Genomic DNA, 19,323 nt, shown 5'->3' on the forward strand with positions numbered 1-19,323 from the left:
TTTGTGTACATGTTGTTTGTTTTTTATTATTACTACTATAGAGCCAGCATTACAGAAAAAATTTCCCTACTGGGACAATAAAGTATACTGTACTGTATTTCTTTTCTACCTGTAGGTGTCAAGTGGCTGACATTAAGCAGAGCGTAAAATGAGTTAATTTTCAGGTCTGTTTAAGTTTATTTTTCAAATTGTACAAGAAAAGATGGTAGCAAATGGCTTTTTGTGAAGTTGGAAGAGGAGCAACCTAAACAGTTGGCACAAACTTAAAAAAGACACTTTAAAAGGTGACATAAATTTACATTCAGTCTATTAATTTAAGTCTTTTTGCTCACAAAGCTCATCTAACGTACAGTAAAAAAAAAAACACAACTGACCAAAAAGTCTCTAAAGAAAATGCTCACCCACTCTTTGTCTCATGCATCCTCCTCCTCTTCCTCATTAATATCTGGGATAGAGCACTCGCTGAATCTGCCCGTCGGCCTTGTGAGCGTCCAGCCACTTTCCACACTGGAAGATGGTGGTCACTGAGTTGGCTGTGTTGGTCACCTCGACACACTCTAAATACCACCCACAGTTGGAGCTGCTGCTGTCGTGCTCCACTTTGACCCTCAGCAGCTCCCCGAGGTCCAGCATCTCCAGAACAAAGCGGTCTGTCTGCCCTCGCTCGAAAAGGTTGCGGAACTTCTGCCGCAGATGACGCTTGCCTGAGTCACCGTTGACGCCATAGATGGTGATGAAGACGTTGGCATCTGTGCCGGCTCCTTTCACATCACCAGTGATGACGATGATTTCATACTTGACGGGGACCAGGTTTCGGACTTTGCTCGCAAAACTCTCGATGGACTTGAAGCACTCAAATGTCAGAAACTGGTCCTTTTTGGCTGCCAGGGGGATTTGTGCATCACAGTGGAAGAAATATCTAAACAGGAGAGAAGGTTCGGAGTCACATCAACACCATCAACACCATCAACATGACATTTTATATAACATGATGTAGGATGTATGAGATGACACTCACTTGTTTCCCAACTCCTTCTCTGTCACCACCACCTCCAGAACGTGCCAGAAAGCTTCATTCTTCACCTTCTTCCCGTCTTTTGTTATGTGGCCGATGCAGATGCCGGCAATCTCCCCCACGTGCTTTGACGAAAACTCAAACGTGTCGGTGGCACCGCTTTGAAAGAGAGAGAGAGAAAAAAAAAGATATGGTACTACTTTACAATAAGACTGATATGCAATCTCCAGAAGTATATGACTCAACTTTTTCACATGTTTTTGTGCTAAATAAGCCAATACAAAATTGCAATAAATCATAGTATCTAATCACAGTACTAAAACAAGAATCACAATACATATTGAATCTGCACCCAAGTATTGTGATAGCATCAAATCCAGAGATAAAGGTATCGGCCAAACCCTAATGTCTATCGTATCGAAACAATCTATAATGTGTTCTATTTTGTCAAAACACTTCATTTTAAAAAATAGAATTGTCTGGAAATCATTTGTCAGGTACAAATAATTTCTTGGTAAATAAAGAGATCTGAACAGTACAGATAAATATGGGCTCACTATTAGGCAAGCAACGTGTCACTGTTGCCCTGTTTATCTAGTGTGTTGTAATGGCTGATTAATGATTAATGATATAAAGTGTTTACAACCGTATTAAGAGTGTTGGGTATTGATATATTACTCAGTAATATATTACTGTAATATTAATACTCTCCCAGTAACTTGTAGTATAAAGGATTACATTTTCTAAACAGTAATTATATATTTACTATTTCAAGTAACTCTGAGACACTGAGCTATAATGACATGTGGTGTGCATGTGGCAGGTGACGTCAGCTTCTTGCCAAAAAGCTACAGGACAGTAAAGATGAGGTAGAAGGAGACAGACATACTTTCTGCAGGTGGAAGTATGGTCATTATTTTGAGTTTGTTCGACTTTGGTTTGTCATTACACTAAGTTCTAAAGTTACATCTCCTGGCAGAGTTTGTGCAGACTCTGAACAGTGAACAGTTAAATTCAGTGGTCTGCCCGAGAGTTTTCCTTTTGTGCATCCCATGGGAGTAGTCCTCCTGAGAGCAGAGACTTGGAGAACAGAAAGTGAAGTTACAAGATAAAAGAGTGTAGAAAAACAAAACATGACAAAGAGAGGAGATTATACAAGGACACATAATAGGGTTTTACCGCCAGTCAAGGCACCTAGACTCTCTTTGAAGACCTACCATAAGAACTTCTTTTTCTTATTCTCCAGAACGAACTCTTTGGAACGGGCTTTCCTTCCTTCTAACACAATCCAGACGTTCTCCGTGGTGGAGGCATCGTCTGTGTTAGCAGTTGTTGTGGCAATTTCATATTCTATGGCAAAGCAAAGAGAAATACAGAGATCGTCGCATTACAGTTTCACATCTGGCAAATGGCTGTAATTAGCTGCAAGTTGTTCATCTCTGATAATTAGAGAGCTTGTAATTATGCCCACACATTTCCATTTTTACTAACTGGTTTTGTCACTGAGGTCTACAGAGTCGTTGTTGGCACAGGCCAGCTCCCTCATTGTCTGCCCGTCGTCTTCATTTTTAGCCAACCAGCGGTCGCAGGGGAACCGGAAGGTCTGGTCCATGGTTTCATCTTTCACTTCGACGTATTCCAGGTGCCAACCAGGAGCAGGGCCTGTTTACAGCAACAGCAGCAAAGTCTATTACGGTTTTATAATTTCGATATCCTTTTAGTACAAACACGAGTCTTCATCTTGAAGTAACAGTAAAACATTTTGCGAAATACTTGTTTTCTAGCATAGAATGAATGATTTCATATCTTTATAGAGAATTTGAAGCTACAGCCAGCACCGGTTATCTTAGCTTAGCAGGATCACTGGACCACTGGAAGTATTGTATTTTGTATTTTGACTGGGTTTTTTTTGCACGGCTAACTGAACCTCACATTTTCTCTGTGTTGTCTTAATTAGGTAAAAAAAAGAAGAAAAAAAAAGAAGTAAAAATCAACTCCAAGATTTAAGTTGATATTTCCAGAATTTATATATTTCCTGAGATTACAGTTAAAAGTTTGCAGGGGGAAAAAGAGTTTATTATTTCAAGACCAGGAAAAATCTATATCAAATATTTAATAACCATAGTTATTAGTCTTTAACAAATGTTTTACAACTGTAAGAATTTGCTCAGACTTAACAGGAAAGTTTTGTAGCAAAATTATTAATTAATGCAATGATGCTCCCTCATATAGCTCATCGTTTGAGATGATGGTCTTAGACATCTAAAAACAACCTTAAATCTACTGAGACTGTATACAAACATGCCTTGAAAACAAGAAGCCATATCATCTCCATCACTGTGCCAAATCATCAAAATCTGTTAATTCTACTGTTTTAAAGAACAAAGTTCCCTCTGCTTCTCTCCTCCTCACCTTTGTTGTCGTGCCACACTCGGACCTTGGACAGTTCGCCCAGACTGAGCATGTCGGGGAATCTGAACACGTCTTTCATTTTACGCTCAAACTTGTTCCTATTGGTGCTCTCCTTCAGAGGCAGCATCCCAGTGTCCCCATACTCTCCAAACAGCATCAAGAACACGTTGGCATCAGTACCGGCACCTAAAATATCAGAGGCAAAAAATCCAGCATTCATGAAAAGAAATCTGTAGATTTGCCTAATAATGCTGCATGGATGCTACAGTGACATTGGATATATCATGGAAAGTAATCAATAGCAAAATATATGTGCAACTTTAACACCCTGTGGCCTTACATTTTGCAATACTGTATATAAATACTGTACCTTTTGTATAAGTAAAATGCTCAAAAAGGCAAAAAAAAAAAAAATTTCTTTTTTGTCCTCTTTGAGAAATCGAATAAGCACATTGAGTATATCAGTGGTCAATTAAATGATTAATACAATAGAAAAGTAGGGAAAAAATGTTACATCAAAATATTTTTACAAGTACCTTTTTTGTAAGATATAGAATACTTTTACCTCTGAAAATTATGCAAACAAAACATGGAATAAAACCATAGAAACACTGGTCTGGCCCAAGACTCAGACTCACTGACATAATTAAAAGTTTCTCAATCAAACCAAGATCCATTAATGTTTAATTAGCTGCTGACATGCTCTCCATACTTATTTGAAATAGAAATATCTTAAACACAGCTACACAAGGTAAATGAAAATATTCTTTGATAGATGAGGTCATTACTTGAAAAAACTGTACAAAACTCATGTGACCCACCTCCAACATCACTGGTTTGGACTTGAATGATGAAGGTTGTTTTCTCCACCATCTCCTCATCATCCACCACAGCTGCCAGCTCACACACCTTCGTCCTCTTCGGCCCTTTTGTCTTTGACAGCCAGTTCTCATAAGTAAACAGATACGCTTCCTCTGTGGTCAGGTTCCGCATCAGGATCTGAAAGCATTTGTTGGCACATTCACTGACCACAGCTCAGGTGTGACAGATGTTCAAGTGTAAAAGTTGCATGTTTTTTTTTCTTGGTTAATATCACTGTTTAGTTGCAGCAGAAGATGTAGAAGTAACAGACCAGCATTAGTTGACTGTGGGGGTGGATGATTTCAGGAAAATATCAAATTGTGATTCTTCTGACCAACATTGTAATTTGAATTTTTACTGGGGCTGACAGACTAATTTGAACAATTTTGAAGCAAAATTATGATTTGAAAGGGTTCAATTTTGGTCAGAATTTACATGATTGAATGTGGCTTCAAAGAGTACTGTGATTTAGCATTGTGCTCCTGTCACATCGTCAGACTGGAAATGGGCAGTAAAAGAAAAAAAATAAAAAGTTCAAAATCAATGCAGCAAAACAAGAGGTAGTCTTTTTTAGTCCAAGCATCCTTCTTCCTTTTCAGAACTTTGTGCCTACATTACCCACAATGTAACACGACTGTTGAAAGTTTATCCAGTCATTTGGGTGTGTTATGCTACTACTGGCATAATGTAGCTTCGAGCCTCAAACAGAAATGTTTCAGCAGGCTCACTTCTTTCTAACTCCACAACCCAGATTTTTCTCATCTTCAAACCTGTAATGTTCAGCCTCAACTGATGCTGACTCAGATGACATCACTTGAGGTAGTTTCTTATGGCTTTGCACAGCTCCCTCTGGAGCCACAAAAAGCTATAAACACACTTGAAGTATAAAATTGGCGCACTTCCCTGTAACAAGCATCAAGCAGTGAAATCTAAGCAAGGAAAACATATGATTCTTCTTTTTAGGTGATCATTTGCTAATGAAAACATACTTCTTAATTTTATTTTCAATTTCTGCCATATTCAGTCAATCAATCGCTGTCAGTTGGACACTTAATATGGTGCCCCCATCGATATTAGTCCTGGTAGTCTTTACGTTACCCTGTCAAGAAACCAGTCAGGGCGACTTCCAGAGCCATCAATCCGAACTCTGATCTTCTTCAGAGGAGCAATGTCATCTATCTCCAGACTGAATGTGTCTTCTTGACCCCTTTCAAACCTAAATGATAGAAACAATATAGTGATTATTTTGAATAAGTTGTTTTGGAAATTCACATACATGCTTCCTTAGAGTTAGATGCAAAGATTGTTACCACTCTCATGTTTGTACAGTAACTATCTAGCGACAGCCAGCAGCTGGTTACCCAAGCTTAACACAAATACTGGCAACAGCTGGTCTGGATCTGTCCAGCAGTACCAAAATCTAACTACCAGCACCTCTAAAGCTCACTGCTTAACCCATTATATCTTGTTTATTTAATCCACACAATTTAAATCTACAATGACAGATTTACTTTGGCATTTAGTGGCAGTGGAAATCATTTTTGAACAGAACACTGACATATATCCACCTTTTAAGTAGTTATGGTAAATGGTTCCTGATTTTATTCACAACATTTGGAGTCATGTTGGTGTGCTGATTAATGTAAGTCCAATGTTCTCTCTGTTTTAGCTCTGTTTTTGTTCCCACAGAGGAACTATCTGGCTATTGAGGTGCTAAATTCTCTACACAACACTATGTTCACCAACTAGTTGCTAAACTGTGCCTGTCTGTCGTTTGGTGCTGAGCGAGAGCAGGTAGTCTAGTGAAAACTGAAAACAGCCTGCTGTGGCTGAAAACAATGCTATGAGAGTGATGAGAGTGAACCAAAATACTAAAGCTCTAAACTAAAGCAGGGGAAACATATAGAGTCAGGTGATAATCCTCTGTAGGTTCATCACTACAAATGACCTCTTTCACACTGTCACATTGTTTTTACATTGTTAATTGATAAGTAATAATTACAGCTAGGGTTGTAACAATATATTAAATATTGTAATATCGCAATAAAAATGTCTCCATACCATACCGGACTGTGATGATATCTACCAGGATATGACATGACTAATCATTTCATTATGTCTATTTGTATTTTTATAAAAGGACCTTTACTGACTGCTGCACTACTCTGTTTTGCAGTTGTCCAATACATACTTTGTTCATAACTTTTATAACCAAAGACAATTTATGCCAATGTTTTGCACATGGCTGGCTACTTTTATTTCATTCTATTAAATAGGGAAAGCACCCTAAGTTAAGAGGAAAAACAAATGTTTACAAACAAAAAAATGCTGTACACATCAGATGTATTATTATTATTATTTAATAGTAATACTACTACTACTACTACTACTACTACTACTACTACTACTACTAATAATAATAATAATAATAATAATAATAAATAATTTATAAATAAATGACATCTTTTTAAGCTGTCATTTTTCTTTTTTCTTTCGTTTTTAAATTTTATTTATTTAATCAGGTAAGTCCCATTACCAAATAAATACAGTGTATTAAGGAATGAAAGCATAAAACCACTTAAGACCACATAATCTTGTTATATGAATATAGGTATTTAAAATTAAGACCATAGAAAATATAAAGAAAAAATGTATCACTTTTCTATTGAAAAATGTGGTAAGTATTCTATTGTGGATTTTCTATAGTAATATCATCATACACTGAGATTTTGGTATTGTTACGTCCATAATTACAGCTGCTTTAAGTCTCAGCAAGAGAAAGCATAGAACCATTCCTTTAATGAAAAATCATGAATACAATCAGGGGGTGATTGGAGGACTGACCTGTCCTCATTTTTGTGCAGCAGCATTTCCTCTGTGCTCCCGTTGGCTCCGTACACGGTCAGAAAAATGTTGGTATCAGTCCCTGCATACTGAGTGTCACCTGTGACAACTGTGGCTGAATAAACAACCTGAAACATACAGCAGAAAGCGCAGATAAAAAAGAGACTGATTCTGTTTTTATGTAACCGAATGTTTTCCACGGTTTCATATTTTAGGTTTTGTGACTCACTTTGCGGATAATGTTGATCGTGCTGGAGTCCAGCACATTGAACAGTCTGGCAGTCAGACCATCTCCCCTGTCTTTCGCCAGCCAGCACTTACATGGAAAGATGTACTTGATACCTTTGGTTGGCACGGCAACCGACAGCTCATCCACCAACCAGCAGCTCTCTGGTGTGACACCGTTATGGCCAAGCTGAGGAAGAGACGCAGAGAGGAGAGAGGAGAGAAAGAGGGGGAAGGTAGAACTGGGAATTGATATATCACTTGATTTTGTTTGATCTAGGTACCAGAAGGCACAGCTAGAATTAATTATTGCTGAGCTAGAATGGCTTTATTTAAATTTTTAAAATCAATGAATCTGAGGAGGCAGCAGCGAGAGGAGACAGTTTCACACAGATTTAGCAACAGAGACAGTCCCAGATTCTCACTTCCACCCTCTTGATCTCTCCTACGTCAGTTCCATAACACACAAAGTGCTCCATAGCGCCAGCTGTGAAGGATTTCTTCCCCTCTGGCAGGTCCAGCCACAGTCGTTCTGTCTCCACCTCACCGGGGCCGATGATGATGACATAGACCCTGGCTGTAGTGCTGGCATCACGGTCTATCCCCGTGGACAAGGTGAAGTGATATGGGATGACTGGGTGGGAGAGAGGAACTGGTTAAAGCAGGGTTTTAAAAAAAAAATCATTTAAGTTAAAGGAATATATCAAAATTTTGCTAAATATGCTTTTTTGTGGTTTCCTTCCAAGAGTTAGATGAGAGAATTGATACCACTCTTATGTCTGAACAGTAAACATGACGCTATAACCAGCATTTGTACTTTTACCCTTGAAGTTTTGGATTCAGGGCTTTTTAGATTTTGAGATTTTGAGTTCTGCCCTGTTGGTATTGCAGCCTTTTCTAAAGTTGAAGCTGGAGTCGGCAGTTTATTTATAAGTTAAATCATTACCTTTTAGCATAATGTGGTCTGAGCGAAAACTAGACTCCTGCTCCTTCTGTTGCCTCTGTTTTTAGCCTTTAGGATATTAAGCCTATGGTGGAAGATTTTGGCGAATCACAGGTCAGTCGATAGTTGATTGTTGAGTCTCAGTCCCAAAATGTCAGTATTAGACGACCTGGGAATGAGACACAACTATCTTTCTCAAGAACTGCATCTCTAGTGATGTGAGTAATATTTCAAAAGGTTCCTTTGTGTTTGTCTTTGCTGCACAGAAGCACATTGTTGTCATCATACTCAAACCTCATCTTGAGAAACATAGAGAAGAGTTTTGTGGTCTTACTTGGACCTTCTTCCACCACTGCCTTTTTCTTCTTTTTCTTCTTGTTGGCATTTCTGTCCAGCCCCAGTTTGGCCTGAGCCATCTTCTTGGAATTTGGATCAGTGTTTCTTTCACCTTCATACCCCTGAACCAGACACATAAAAGACAAATAATCTACTCTCTTCCTCCAAGCAACTAATTTTACTGCAGCAGCAGCTAATAGGGAACCAAATAAAAAGAACAAAGTAACATGGGACTCTGTTTAAGCACAAGTGTTACAAACCTTGACAAAGAAGGTCCTCTCTATGCGTTTGTCTTCTTTCTTTGTTGACAGCCAGCGCTCACACAGGAACATGTACACCTCTTCTGTTTCCTGATCCAGCACCTCCACCTGGTCCAGGTACCAGTCTGCCCCTATCATGGAGTTGTCGTGACGAATACGAATCTTAAACACTTGGCCCAAGTCCACAGCCTCAATAGTGAACTTGTCCACCTACGAGGCAAAGAGAGTACAACACATTTTGATTGCTTTAGGCTCCAGCAGTCATGTTACATAACACATCACACCTTCCTTCACGTACCTCTCCTCTCTCAAACTTGTTCTTGTTGTTCTCAGAATTGGCGAGTTTGCGTTCTCCTGTGTCTCCCAGGTCTCCATAGATGGTGAGAAAAACATTGGCATCAGTTCCGGCTCCGTACATATCACCTGTCCGCACGGACACCTTGTACGTGTGAGCTGTGACGGAAGAAAAACTTAATTATGCATCAAGTAGATGCTCAAAGATTTGTAATTATGTATGACTGAACTAGAAAAAGGAGACGATTTAGACATTCCAGGTGTGTCCTGGAATTTTCCTGCTAATATGAGTAGCTTCCACTTCAACAGTTTGTGTGTTCATGCAGTATACTCATTTTTGGGTGTATAAACTTTACTGTCTACTAAACAACAAAAACCAAGACTTGACAATTATTTCTTCACACTTATTTTATATTAGAAAACACAAGATCAAAATGCACTTGTGCTATAAATTATTTTCATATTTGATGAGCAAAAAAATTAAAAATTAGCCATATTATGTAACATCACCTTAAAGATGAATTGACTGAGTATAAGTAGCATTACTGCAATATAAAAACAGGCAATTACAACTGAACCTGCAATAACAAAAATCATTTTTTGGCCATTTGGGGGCAGCAGAAAAAAAAAGTCCATGGTAAACTTAGCAAACAGTTGTTCATTTACACATCCAGCAGTTATGGAGCTACTTCATCAAGTATTTAGAGTTGTGTTTGTGTCCACCTGATGGATTTACATCCAATATTCACTTTCTTTTAGTTCTGTTTTTGGTCCACACTAACTCCTGAGGGAAGTATTTGGCTCTTCAGCTGCTACATGTTCTACTATGTTCACCAGATAATCACTGTGTCTGTTTGGTATTTGCAGATGAACAGGTAGCTTAGAATGAATTTTTAGAGCTTGTGATGCTCGCTATAAAGCTCCATAAAGCCAAGAAGAGCTGCAGATTTAGGTGACAGCTCATCACTGTGAGTGACCTCTTTCACATTAGTTGTGTTTCTATCAATGTATTTTTCTGTGCACTTAGAAAAGGCTAATGGAAAAAGCTAACTTTGAAAAGAACTTTCTCAGATTTGCAATAAGGTTATTTGCCTTTGTCTGCTTGAGGTGTTGCTTTTGCCTTTTTTTGAAAAAGAGTTAATGTGCTTAGTGGAAGATGGAAACACTATTTCCAAATAAGTTCTGAAGTAACGAACATTTAACTGAAATGATTAATTAGCTGGTTCTGCTCTGGCAGAGAAGAAGAATCCATTTTTGGTGTCATGAATATAGCTGACATGAAAGAATAGTTATAACTTGCCCAATTGTAAAAAAAAATCTTGAAGACCTCTCTCCAGGTTTCTCTCATAGATGGCCAAGGCAGCTGGTATTGTTTCTTGTTCTTTGAGGTTCACGAGGTGGCAAACAACTGGTTTTGTTTCAGATTCACAACCTCTACTTCTCCTACTGTCTATGCAACTTGCAAAAGTTTGCATCAAATTGGCTTGACGGTCACACAGAAACATGACTTGTGTCACATTGTTTTCATTTTCATTTGATACACTGTTATTATGAAAGAATCATTTATAGCTGCTATAAGTAAAAGAGCTTGACTATTACTAATAGAGTGTACTAATAGAGTGTAAGTATACGTACTCATTATGCAGAAAAAGAGCCATGTGAGTGTTATATTTAGTATAGTGGTATTTTATAGGTGTAGTTGCTGTAGGTGGTTCTAATTTCTATTTTAATTACTGTTAGTTTAATCTACAACAGTGCATCACATCTTATTTTAATTAATGTGTTACATTTTGTATGTAATATCATCATCTAAAGAAAACTAATTAGTGACTAAAGCTGTTAAATAAATGTAGTGTAGTTAAAAGTACAAACTGAATTGTAGTGAAGTAAATGTATAAAGTGGAAAATTTGTATTTAAGTACAGTACATGAGTAAATGTATTCTTTCCACCACTGAAATCGGGGTAAACCTACTTTCCAAAGCATCCTCCACCTCTGTCTCAGTCCTTTTCAGCTTCCCATCCCTGAGGAGTTTCTCTGTGATGATGTCCGAGGGGACCAGCTCCCTCACCGTCTCCCCGTCGTCTTCAGACTTCGCTAGCCAGCGCTCACATGGGAAAATCGTTGTCTCCGAACCCTGCCATTAAACACAAATGTATCTCCAAACTGGGCCGGGCTGCATCTATCTGACACTGAAGGAAAATGTATCTGCCTCTGAGATGTGTGAGCCAAAAGGTGTTACATTATTAATCTGTTAATAATTTAATGAGGGCACAGACACGGAAACTCTTAACAATGCACTTATTTACGCAGGTGTAATCTCAAGTGGATTTTTACTACCTTTCCTTTCCTGAGCTGTCGTCTGATCTCCACTCTGTCAAGGTGCCATCCTGGGTTGGTTCCCCTGTTGTCATGTCCTATCCTGATTTTCTCTATAACGTCACCGACATCCTCCAGCTGGGAAAAGACAACAAAGGTTTGACGGAGCTGCAGCCGCTGCCTTAGAAGATGAAGAGTCCACATCCACTCACCTCCACAATAAACATGTCCTCAGCGCCCCTCTCAAAGTACAGACGTCTCTCTCTCTTGTTGACACACAGGTGTTTCTGCTGCGTGCAGACTCCCTTTTGTCCGTACAAGACTATGAACACATCAGCGTCGGTTCCCGCACCAAACACATCACTGGTGAATATCTTTATCTCGTAAGGCACAACTGGAAAATCAAAGGAGAAAGTGAGACAGTTTGGTTGACACAAGATGGAACATCTAAATACACATTTCAACTATGTTTCACATGCTTTGATTTAGAAAATAAAAAGTCACAAACTCTGGTTATTTATGCAATTAAGTACAGTACAGTACAGTTTTGTGCACTTAAACACACTAAAATCCCTGAATGATTCTTTAAAATCTTGTTTTAGGAATGCACAATTTTTTTCAGCTGCTGCCAATAACTGATAATTACCTGCTTCTCATGGCTAATTCTGATATAATATCCAATAATTTCACATTTTTGTACTTTAAAAATCAGTCCAACCTAACCAAATCTAACTGAAATCAGTATTTCATCAAAAACAAAGAACAATTCCGACTTTTCAAATGTTCATTTATATTTTGCTAGTAAAGTTTATGTTCAACATTTTGCAGAAGAATTTGAATTGAATGCTTTGACATAATCAGTCACCACAGGACACCAGGCCATGATTAATGTCGAACCCTGACATGGATGCAACAGTATCTACGACTTCATTGTTGTGATTTGGACGGTGTAAATTAAGAAGCTGGTTTCTGTTGCGGTGGTGAAATTTAGAAGGCAGGCCAGCGACAGCATCAAAGATTCTGTGCTCTAGCAAGCACCCTTCTTCAGATAGAGTGCTTTAAATACTTTTAATGCTAATGCTTCCATGCTTTTATCTGTGTAAAATTTTGCATAAAGCACTTCCACAGAAAGACTTCTCAATTAGCGCTTTGCTCCTTTCACTAATCGATTTAAGTACTTCTTGCATGGCCCTTGACTCACATGGCATGTAGAATTCAGTCTGTAAATCTGCAGGATAGACATCCCTCACAATCGCCCCATCATCCTCTCCTTTATCCAACCAGCGGCCACATGGGAAGCGTAGCCTCTGACCCTGTGAGGGGGCGTCAACCTCAACCCAGTCCAAGAACCAACCAGCTGAACCTCCTGTTGGTGGAAGAACAGTCAGATGTTTTTCAGTTTAGTGTTTATATCAGCTTATTTTTGGCCTGCGGAACCTTTTCTTTCCCCACCTGAGTTGTCGTGTCCAATTCGAAGCTTCTCCAGGTCGCCCAAATCCACCGCCTCCACAGTGAACTCATTGATCATCCCCTGTTCAAACTTATTCTTGTGGTTCTTACAAGCTTTTAAGTTGACAATTCCTGTGAATGACAGTATTTCCATTCAGACTGGTATCATTAAGCAAGTAACCCACAACACGAGGCTGCCACAATGATGCCAGGATGCCTGTGAGTTATCGTACCTGTGTCATCATTTTCTCCAAACAGGATGGCAAAAACATTGGCATCAGTCCCAGCATACTTCTTCTCTCCAGTTTTTAGTTTGAGAGTATATGTAGTGGACATGGCTGTAAGATCAATAAAACAAGTAAAACATTAATCCTTTTCATCTTCACTGTAATACAAGAGTCCCTCTTTGCCTCAGTCTACTCCTGCATGTTTCATCAGCACTTAAATACTTGAGCTGCAATACTCTGTGCAATAATTCAATAATTCAATGTACTATACATAGAACAGTATTATTTATTTACACTGTTATATACTGTAGACTGATGCATGTTAGTGTACATACTTCTTCACCTTGGTTATTTTCTATTTCTTCTATTTTTCCAAGATATATAGTATTCTATATGTATATACACATATTTGCTGCTACAGATTAGAAATCAAGACCCTTGTCTTTTTTACATACTTGTGTATATATTTCTGTTATACTCTTTTGTAATATATTTTAGTAGAATGTATATACTGATTTTCTATTTTCTTAATTTCTATATGCTTATATATTTTCTATTCTTGAATGGAAGGGCTTGTAACATGAGCAATTTGGGATCAGTAAATTATTTCTGATTCTGATACTGAGCAGAGCTGTTTTACATTTCTGCTCGAGCCCCAGAGTGGCGCCTGTCCCTTCTTCATCCTCATCCTTCTTCATGAAGGCTTCGTCCACAGAGACCAGCTCTCTTGCTATCTGTCCATCATCCTCATCCACAGCCAGCCAGCGGTTACAAGGGAAATAGTACCTATAGACCCAAGAAATACCGCTGGTCAGCTCTCTAACTCAAAAACCATGTTATTACATCATAAGGCGAACGTTGATAATACCTGAATGACTGAACAAAACCCATGCAAAACTGTATGCTGACTTCACGTACGTTGTGTCGTCCTTTGTGTCCACTATCTCAACACGATCCAGGTACCAAGCTGAATGAGAGTTAGTGTTGTCATGACGAATTCGTAGCTTCTTCAGAGGACCCAGATCAACGGCTGTCACAGTGAAAACATCCTCCTGCAATATACAACAACCAAGAACACTGCTCTGTTACAGACAAAGCTTTCTTTTGAGTGGCATTTTTGCTGTTCTGATAGTTCAAAGTGAAGATAAAGGAGAAATGCAGGGTGAGTGAGAAAGGTGGAATAACATGGAGCCAGTGGTGGAGGAAGTATTCAAATCCTTTACTTGAGCAAAAGTAGCAACAAATGCACAACAATGTAACACTATTCAATTACAAGTTAAACTCCTGTTTTCAAAATGGTACTTTAGTAAAAGTGCAGACATTATCAGCAAAATATAATGTATCTATTATGCAGAATGGCTCCTTTCACATTAGCGAAAAATTAGTGAGTCATAGTGGGTAAAGTTATTTATACATTAATGTGTAATTAATAAATGTGTTGCTGGTTAATGCAGGGCTAATTATGACTACTTTCTATGTGTTTTTGGATGTTTCAGTTGATAACAATAAGTGATATTTTATTTGTTGATCATTTAGTTTGTGCTTCATTCACATGGATTCAGGCAAAACTAATCAGTGTTATTGCTGCACAGTTTGGTAAAAAAGAAGTCACTAAATTAAAAAAAAATAAATTTTGGTCACTGCCATTATGATGTGAAATATTCATAATGATGCATCTCTAGTATGAATTAAATCACCTGGTAATTGAAGCATCCTGCAGGCAATACTTCTAATTAGTGATGGTAACATTAAATTGATCATCGATTATACAATTGTTAAGAATTTGGTCAATCAAGTAAAACTGAATCAAAGTGTTATCAGCTAAATCATAATAAATGTGAGTGTGCTTCATGTTATCTGATACTCAAGTATATGTGTTTAATATGCAGGCCTTTACGTCTTCACATGTTTCACAGGCCATGCAATGCTGTCAGAGTATATGCCTGTGGAAATAAAGCTTTGATTGAGGAGGAAAAATGCATTTGAAATAGTTTGGTATAAGAAAAAATATTATTATTATTTTTAATAATGATTAATCAATTAACTGATTGTTAATGTTACAAATGATTGATTAAGGAAAGTGCTTACAATTTGCAACCCTACTTGTGATACTTTCGCAAAAACTCCACTTGGTTGACTCTGTAGCTGTTTGTATCACATGATCCTGTTTGCTCTGGTTTCATATAAGGTTTTAATGACAACTGAATAAACTCTTTCTGGTAAGGGAAGAATGACTCTTTTGAAAGCTTCAGAACTGCTCGACAGACCTTGTGTGAAGTCCAACTTTTCAGAGGGAGTTGAACTATTATTTTTGCTTCTACAAATACATCTTTCAGAAATGCAGTAACAATACCGGGCATTTTAATTGATCCCTCTCTGGATGAGCAAACATCCCTGTCACTGAATGATAAAAGGCTATTCTTGCTTTTGATCTGCAGGAAGACATAAACCTAATTGTCTGTGGACGTGAGTTTTGTATTCCTACAGAGCCAGGTGTAATGTAGAAATCAATAATTCACAGGTGAGGATTAAGTAATGATGAGTAAAAGTAGGACAGGTTCAATGACAGAGAGGACTCCTCAGAGCTCCTCTCAGTCACAGCTGGCTTGCCTGCAGGTGAGTTTGTAATCCTACCAGAATACACTCCCACCCACACCTCGGTGCAAGTCTCATGTTGCTCCCATGTTGAGACTTTGACTAACTGCTGGTTCATTTTCAGCAGGATACCTTTAAAAGAAATTAAGTAAAATTGCAGTCCTAATGACAATATTTTTAAAAATCTGAGCTCAAGACTCAAACAAATATTTCTACCCTTTTCAGCCAGGATGGATATTTGTTTTTTATTCTGCTTGTTCATGTGTATCAGTTAATGAAAGAATAATTGTAAAAATGTGAGCGAGGCTGATATCAATAATGTGTCTGCTTGGCATTTTTCCACATCACTGTTTACATGAATACATTTTTAAAAAATCTAATAAATCAGATCCCTTCCTTTTATCTTTAGTTGTTTTAAAAAGTAGTGGTCCTCTCTTTGTTTGAACCATCATACCTGCCCCTGCTCAAATTTGTTGAGGTTGTCAGAGTTCTTCAGATAGCGCTCTCCAGTGTCTCCGTTTTCTCCATAAATATTAATGAACACGTTGGCGTCGGTCCCGGCTCCCATCATGTCACCAGTGAAGACGCACACTTCATAGGTGTTGACTGTCAGACAATAGAAGGGATGAATAACTAACACCTCTTTAACCCGTCACACACATATCGGTCAGGAAACTGTGTCAAATCAAACCACGCATGTCCACAACATCAACACTGAGTACCAGACATGAGCATGTGCCAAAAAATAGTAAAAATACAGCAATTAACCGATTCTATTTAAATATATAGTGTATATACAACAACAACACTGGACTTTATAAAAGGTAGAGGTGGCACTAGGAGCTCTTCAAGGCAAAAGGTGTGTTATTTAAGAAACCTGAAGACAATGTCCTGTTCACCACAACACATTTAGTTTCCTGCTCTGCATTGTTAAAATTATTTTTACTGTATATGTCTACAGTATAAAACAAATCTCCCCTTAAATTGCTTTACTGCATCTTAATCAAAAGTGGAAACAGCTTTAGTTAATTTAGGTTTTTAGACTGTCTTAAGACTTCATAAAAGGCAGAGGTGGTACTGGAAAGACTTGTGGCAAAAAGAAAATTTTTAAAGATTAATTACTGGAGTGAGGAAAACAAGATGAAAAAAAAACAGCCTAAATTAATTCAGAATTATGTACAGAATTAAAAGTGTTCATGCTACAACATCTAGCCCTCTTCTCCTTGTAATATAACGAGGTCATTGCTGGACACACAATACTCATTTCCAGTCCTAACCATCTTATTATTTACAGAATAGTAATCTATCATAAACAGTATAATAACATTGTGATGATTATTATTATATCATACAATAATTCAATTATTTATAAGTGAATAAATTAAAGTATATCCATGTGTCAGAACAAGACAGGTGTTTGTGTTAGATCTCATGCTTCATGTGTTGCTATGACTACACCGATGTGTTTAACAGAAAAACATGCAAAAATACATAATTTAACACTGTAACCCTCCCCCACCCTCTTCCCACTCTTCTGTCTTGTCTGTGTAATAGCCATGTCCTTCCTCCATACTGTCATTCTTGCTTGTCTGCTTATTGTGGAAAATCTGTAGTAAGATTTTAATGGAAAATGTTTATTTAATTAATTTAATGTTTATTGATTACAGAGAGAGGGAAATGCTCTTTGACCAGCTACTAAACTTTAATGTGAGAGGATTCATCGCATTACATTGTTAAAATGATGGAGACCAAAGAAGACAGTCATCTTGATGAGAAAATAATATGTTCATGGACACAAATAATGTATGTGTGCTTGAGCTTTTCTTCCAGATTTCATCACCCACATGAAGTCTTTTACTGTGAATACCTTATGCATGTGGATACCATCTGAATTCAGAGCAAGAAAGGCAAAGCTCTTCAAAGCCACTTACGCTGCCAGTGACTACAGAAAGGTAACTAATGAGTGTAAATACATTCAGTGACAATGGTAATATTACTGCCAGCCATAATAAACTATTAAGATATTGTTTTTGCTAAAGGAATCTGTTGGCTTTGAAGAGAGCGATGTAACAGTGATGTCTGGCTGTCTGACAGCAGGTAAAGCAGTTTAAGTGCACGTTATTTGAAACATAACATGCACTTAAACTGATACTGACTCTTTTAGTTGGACCTTTATTAAGGTGTCTAAAATACATTTTGCTGTTGACACTTTCTGCAACATTACATTTCATATCTTCTACGACTGGCACTCCTGCTATTTCTCTAAAATAGGACTGCACTGACTGCCATCTACTGTAGGTAATACACTGACTATGGACAAATACATCATACTACCCCACTTCAAATAATTTCCCTTGAGGGATTATAACTTAAATGTTGTTTTTTTTTCTTACTGTTAGAAGATGTATTCAGCTGTTTTTTTTTTTACACAATTGATGTTGTTGTGCTTTGTGGTGTAATTTCAGGACAGCATTCATGCAACAGTGTATATGAGTTATTCATCTCTCCTGAAGTCATCCGTGCATAAACAGCAGCTCCACTGAGCTGTGGGTGGTATTTCATCTATTTTGGGGTTAGTAGTTAGCTTGTTCTGACTGTCTGCTGTATGTACAAATGTTTGAAAAATGGTGGTTTTGATGCATTTTCCACAGTGACAAGTTAGATTATGTGTTTGTTTTGTGTTACTTTGAAATGTTAAATCACCCAGCGTGATCTAAATATTTAAAGCCCCCTGTTTGTCACTCACACTTCACCACCTCTATCTACAACATCATGTCATTTTTTTCTTACTTTCCAACTCCTCTGCATCCTCAGGCAGCAGCTCCACCACCAGCTCGCCGTCCTCCTCTCCCCCGGCCAGCCAGCGCGAGCAGGGAAAATGGTAAGTCAGCACCACTTCCTGCATCTCCTCTCCGCCTTCCTCGTCCTCATCGTCCTCATCTTTCTTCTTTTTCTTCTTCTTTTTCTTGTCATCTTTTTTCTTCTCCTTGGGCACCATGGCCATGATTAGACGTTTGACATCCACAGTCTCCAGGAACCAGCCAGATCCGATCCCCGAGCCGTCGTGACCAATGCGGATCTTGAAGATCTTCCCCACATCTTTGGCTGTTATCTGAGAAACAGTTGCAATGTTCAAAATGTAACGTCTAGACATAAACTTTTTTATTTGACAATCGTATTTAACTACTGAGGTGCATTTTGGAGCCACTGAAAACAAGCCTTGATACCTTAAATATTTCTGTGGTGTCTCGCTCATAGTTGTTGGATCTGCTTTCGAGCGTGATGACCTCTGTCTTTCCCTTTTCCCCATAGATCTGGGTGAACACTCTGGCGTTGGTTCCAGCAAATGTCACATCTCCAGTCACTACTATCACTTCATAGTTAATCACTGGAAAGTACAGATTGGTACAGGTCAAATGATTTTTGGTCAGTGGGATTATGAAAAACATACAATACTTTACAAGAGTTTTCATAACAAAAGTCTATTAAAGGAAGTTATAATGAGAAAAAAATAGTAAACCAGTATAAGTGAGTAGAAATGTTT

The 19,323-nt window shown here is 38.0% G+C and overlaps 1 protein-coding gene across 1 annotated transcript in view; it reads right to left on the reverse strand.

The window, feature by feature from the left end:
• Window positions 1–161: 161 nt before the first annotated feature.
• Window positions 162–19,323, reverse strand: part of loxhd1b (lipoxygenase homology PLAT domains 1b) — a 32,503-nt gene continuing 13,341 nt past the window's right edge. Inside the window, exons 20-43 of the mRNA XM_084728661.1 lie at window positions 19,007–19,167; window positions 18,570–18,891; window positions 16,234–16,385; window positions 14,103–14,236; window positions 13,825–13,970; window positions 13,191–13,295; window positions 12,961–13,089; window positions 12,710–12,874; window positions 11,721–11,902; window positions 11,530–11,646; window positions 11,164–11,326; window positions 9,195–9,349; window positions 8,897–9,106; window positions 8,635–8,758; window positions 7,783–7,991; window positions 7,362–7,547; window positions 7,133–7,260; window positions 5,387–5,504; window positions 4,249–4,426; window positions 3,428–3,613; window positions 2,507–2,677; window positions 2,233–2,365; window positions 1,019–1,174; window positions 162–919 (exon numbers count right to left, since the gene is read on the reverse strand). Of these exons, the coding sequence (XP_084584787.1) occupies window positions 439–919; window positions 1,019–1,174; window positions 2,233–2,365; window positions 2,507–2,677; window positions 3,428–3,613; window positions 4,249–4,426; window positions 5,387–5,504; window positions 7,133–7,260; window positions 7,362–7,547; window positions 7,783–7,991; window positions 8,635–8,758; window positions 8,897–9,106; window positions 9,195–9,349; window positions 11,164–11,326; window positions 11,530–11,646; window positions 11,721–11,902; window positions 12,710–12,874; window positions 12,961–13,089; window positions 13,191–13,295; window positions 13,825–13,970; window positions 14,103–14,236; window positions 16,234–16,385; window positions 18,570–18,891; window positions 19,007–19,167 (4,211 nt within the window). The 3' untranslated portion in view covers window positions 162–438. The remainder of the gene's footprint in view (window positions 920–1,018; window positions 1,175–2,232; window positions 2,366–2,506; window positions 2,678–3,427; window positions 3,614–4,248; window positions 4,427–5,386; window positions 5,505–7,132; window positions 7,261–7,361; window positions 7,548–7,782; window positions 7,992–8,634; window positions 8,759–8,896; window positions 9,107–9,194; window positions 9,350–11,163; window positions 11,327–11,529; window positions 11,647–11,720; window positions 11,903–12,709; window positions 12,875–12,960; window positions 13,090–13,190; window positions 13,296–13,824; window positions 13,971–14,102; window positions 14,237–16,233; window positions 16,386–18,569; window positions 18,892–19,006; window positions 19,168–19,323) is intronic.

This window comes from Lutjanus erythropterus, chromosome 10 (assembly GCF_056507025.1).
Source record: "Lutjanus erythropterus isolate fLutEry1 chromosome 10, fLutEry1.hap2, whole genome shotgun sequence".
NCBI classification, from domain to species: Eukaryota; Metazoa; Chordata; class Actinopteri; order Lutjaniformes; family Lutjanidae; genus Lutjanus; species Lutjanus erythropterus.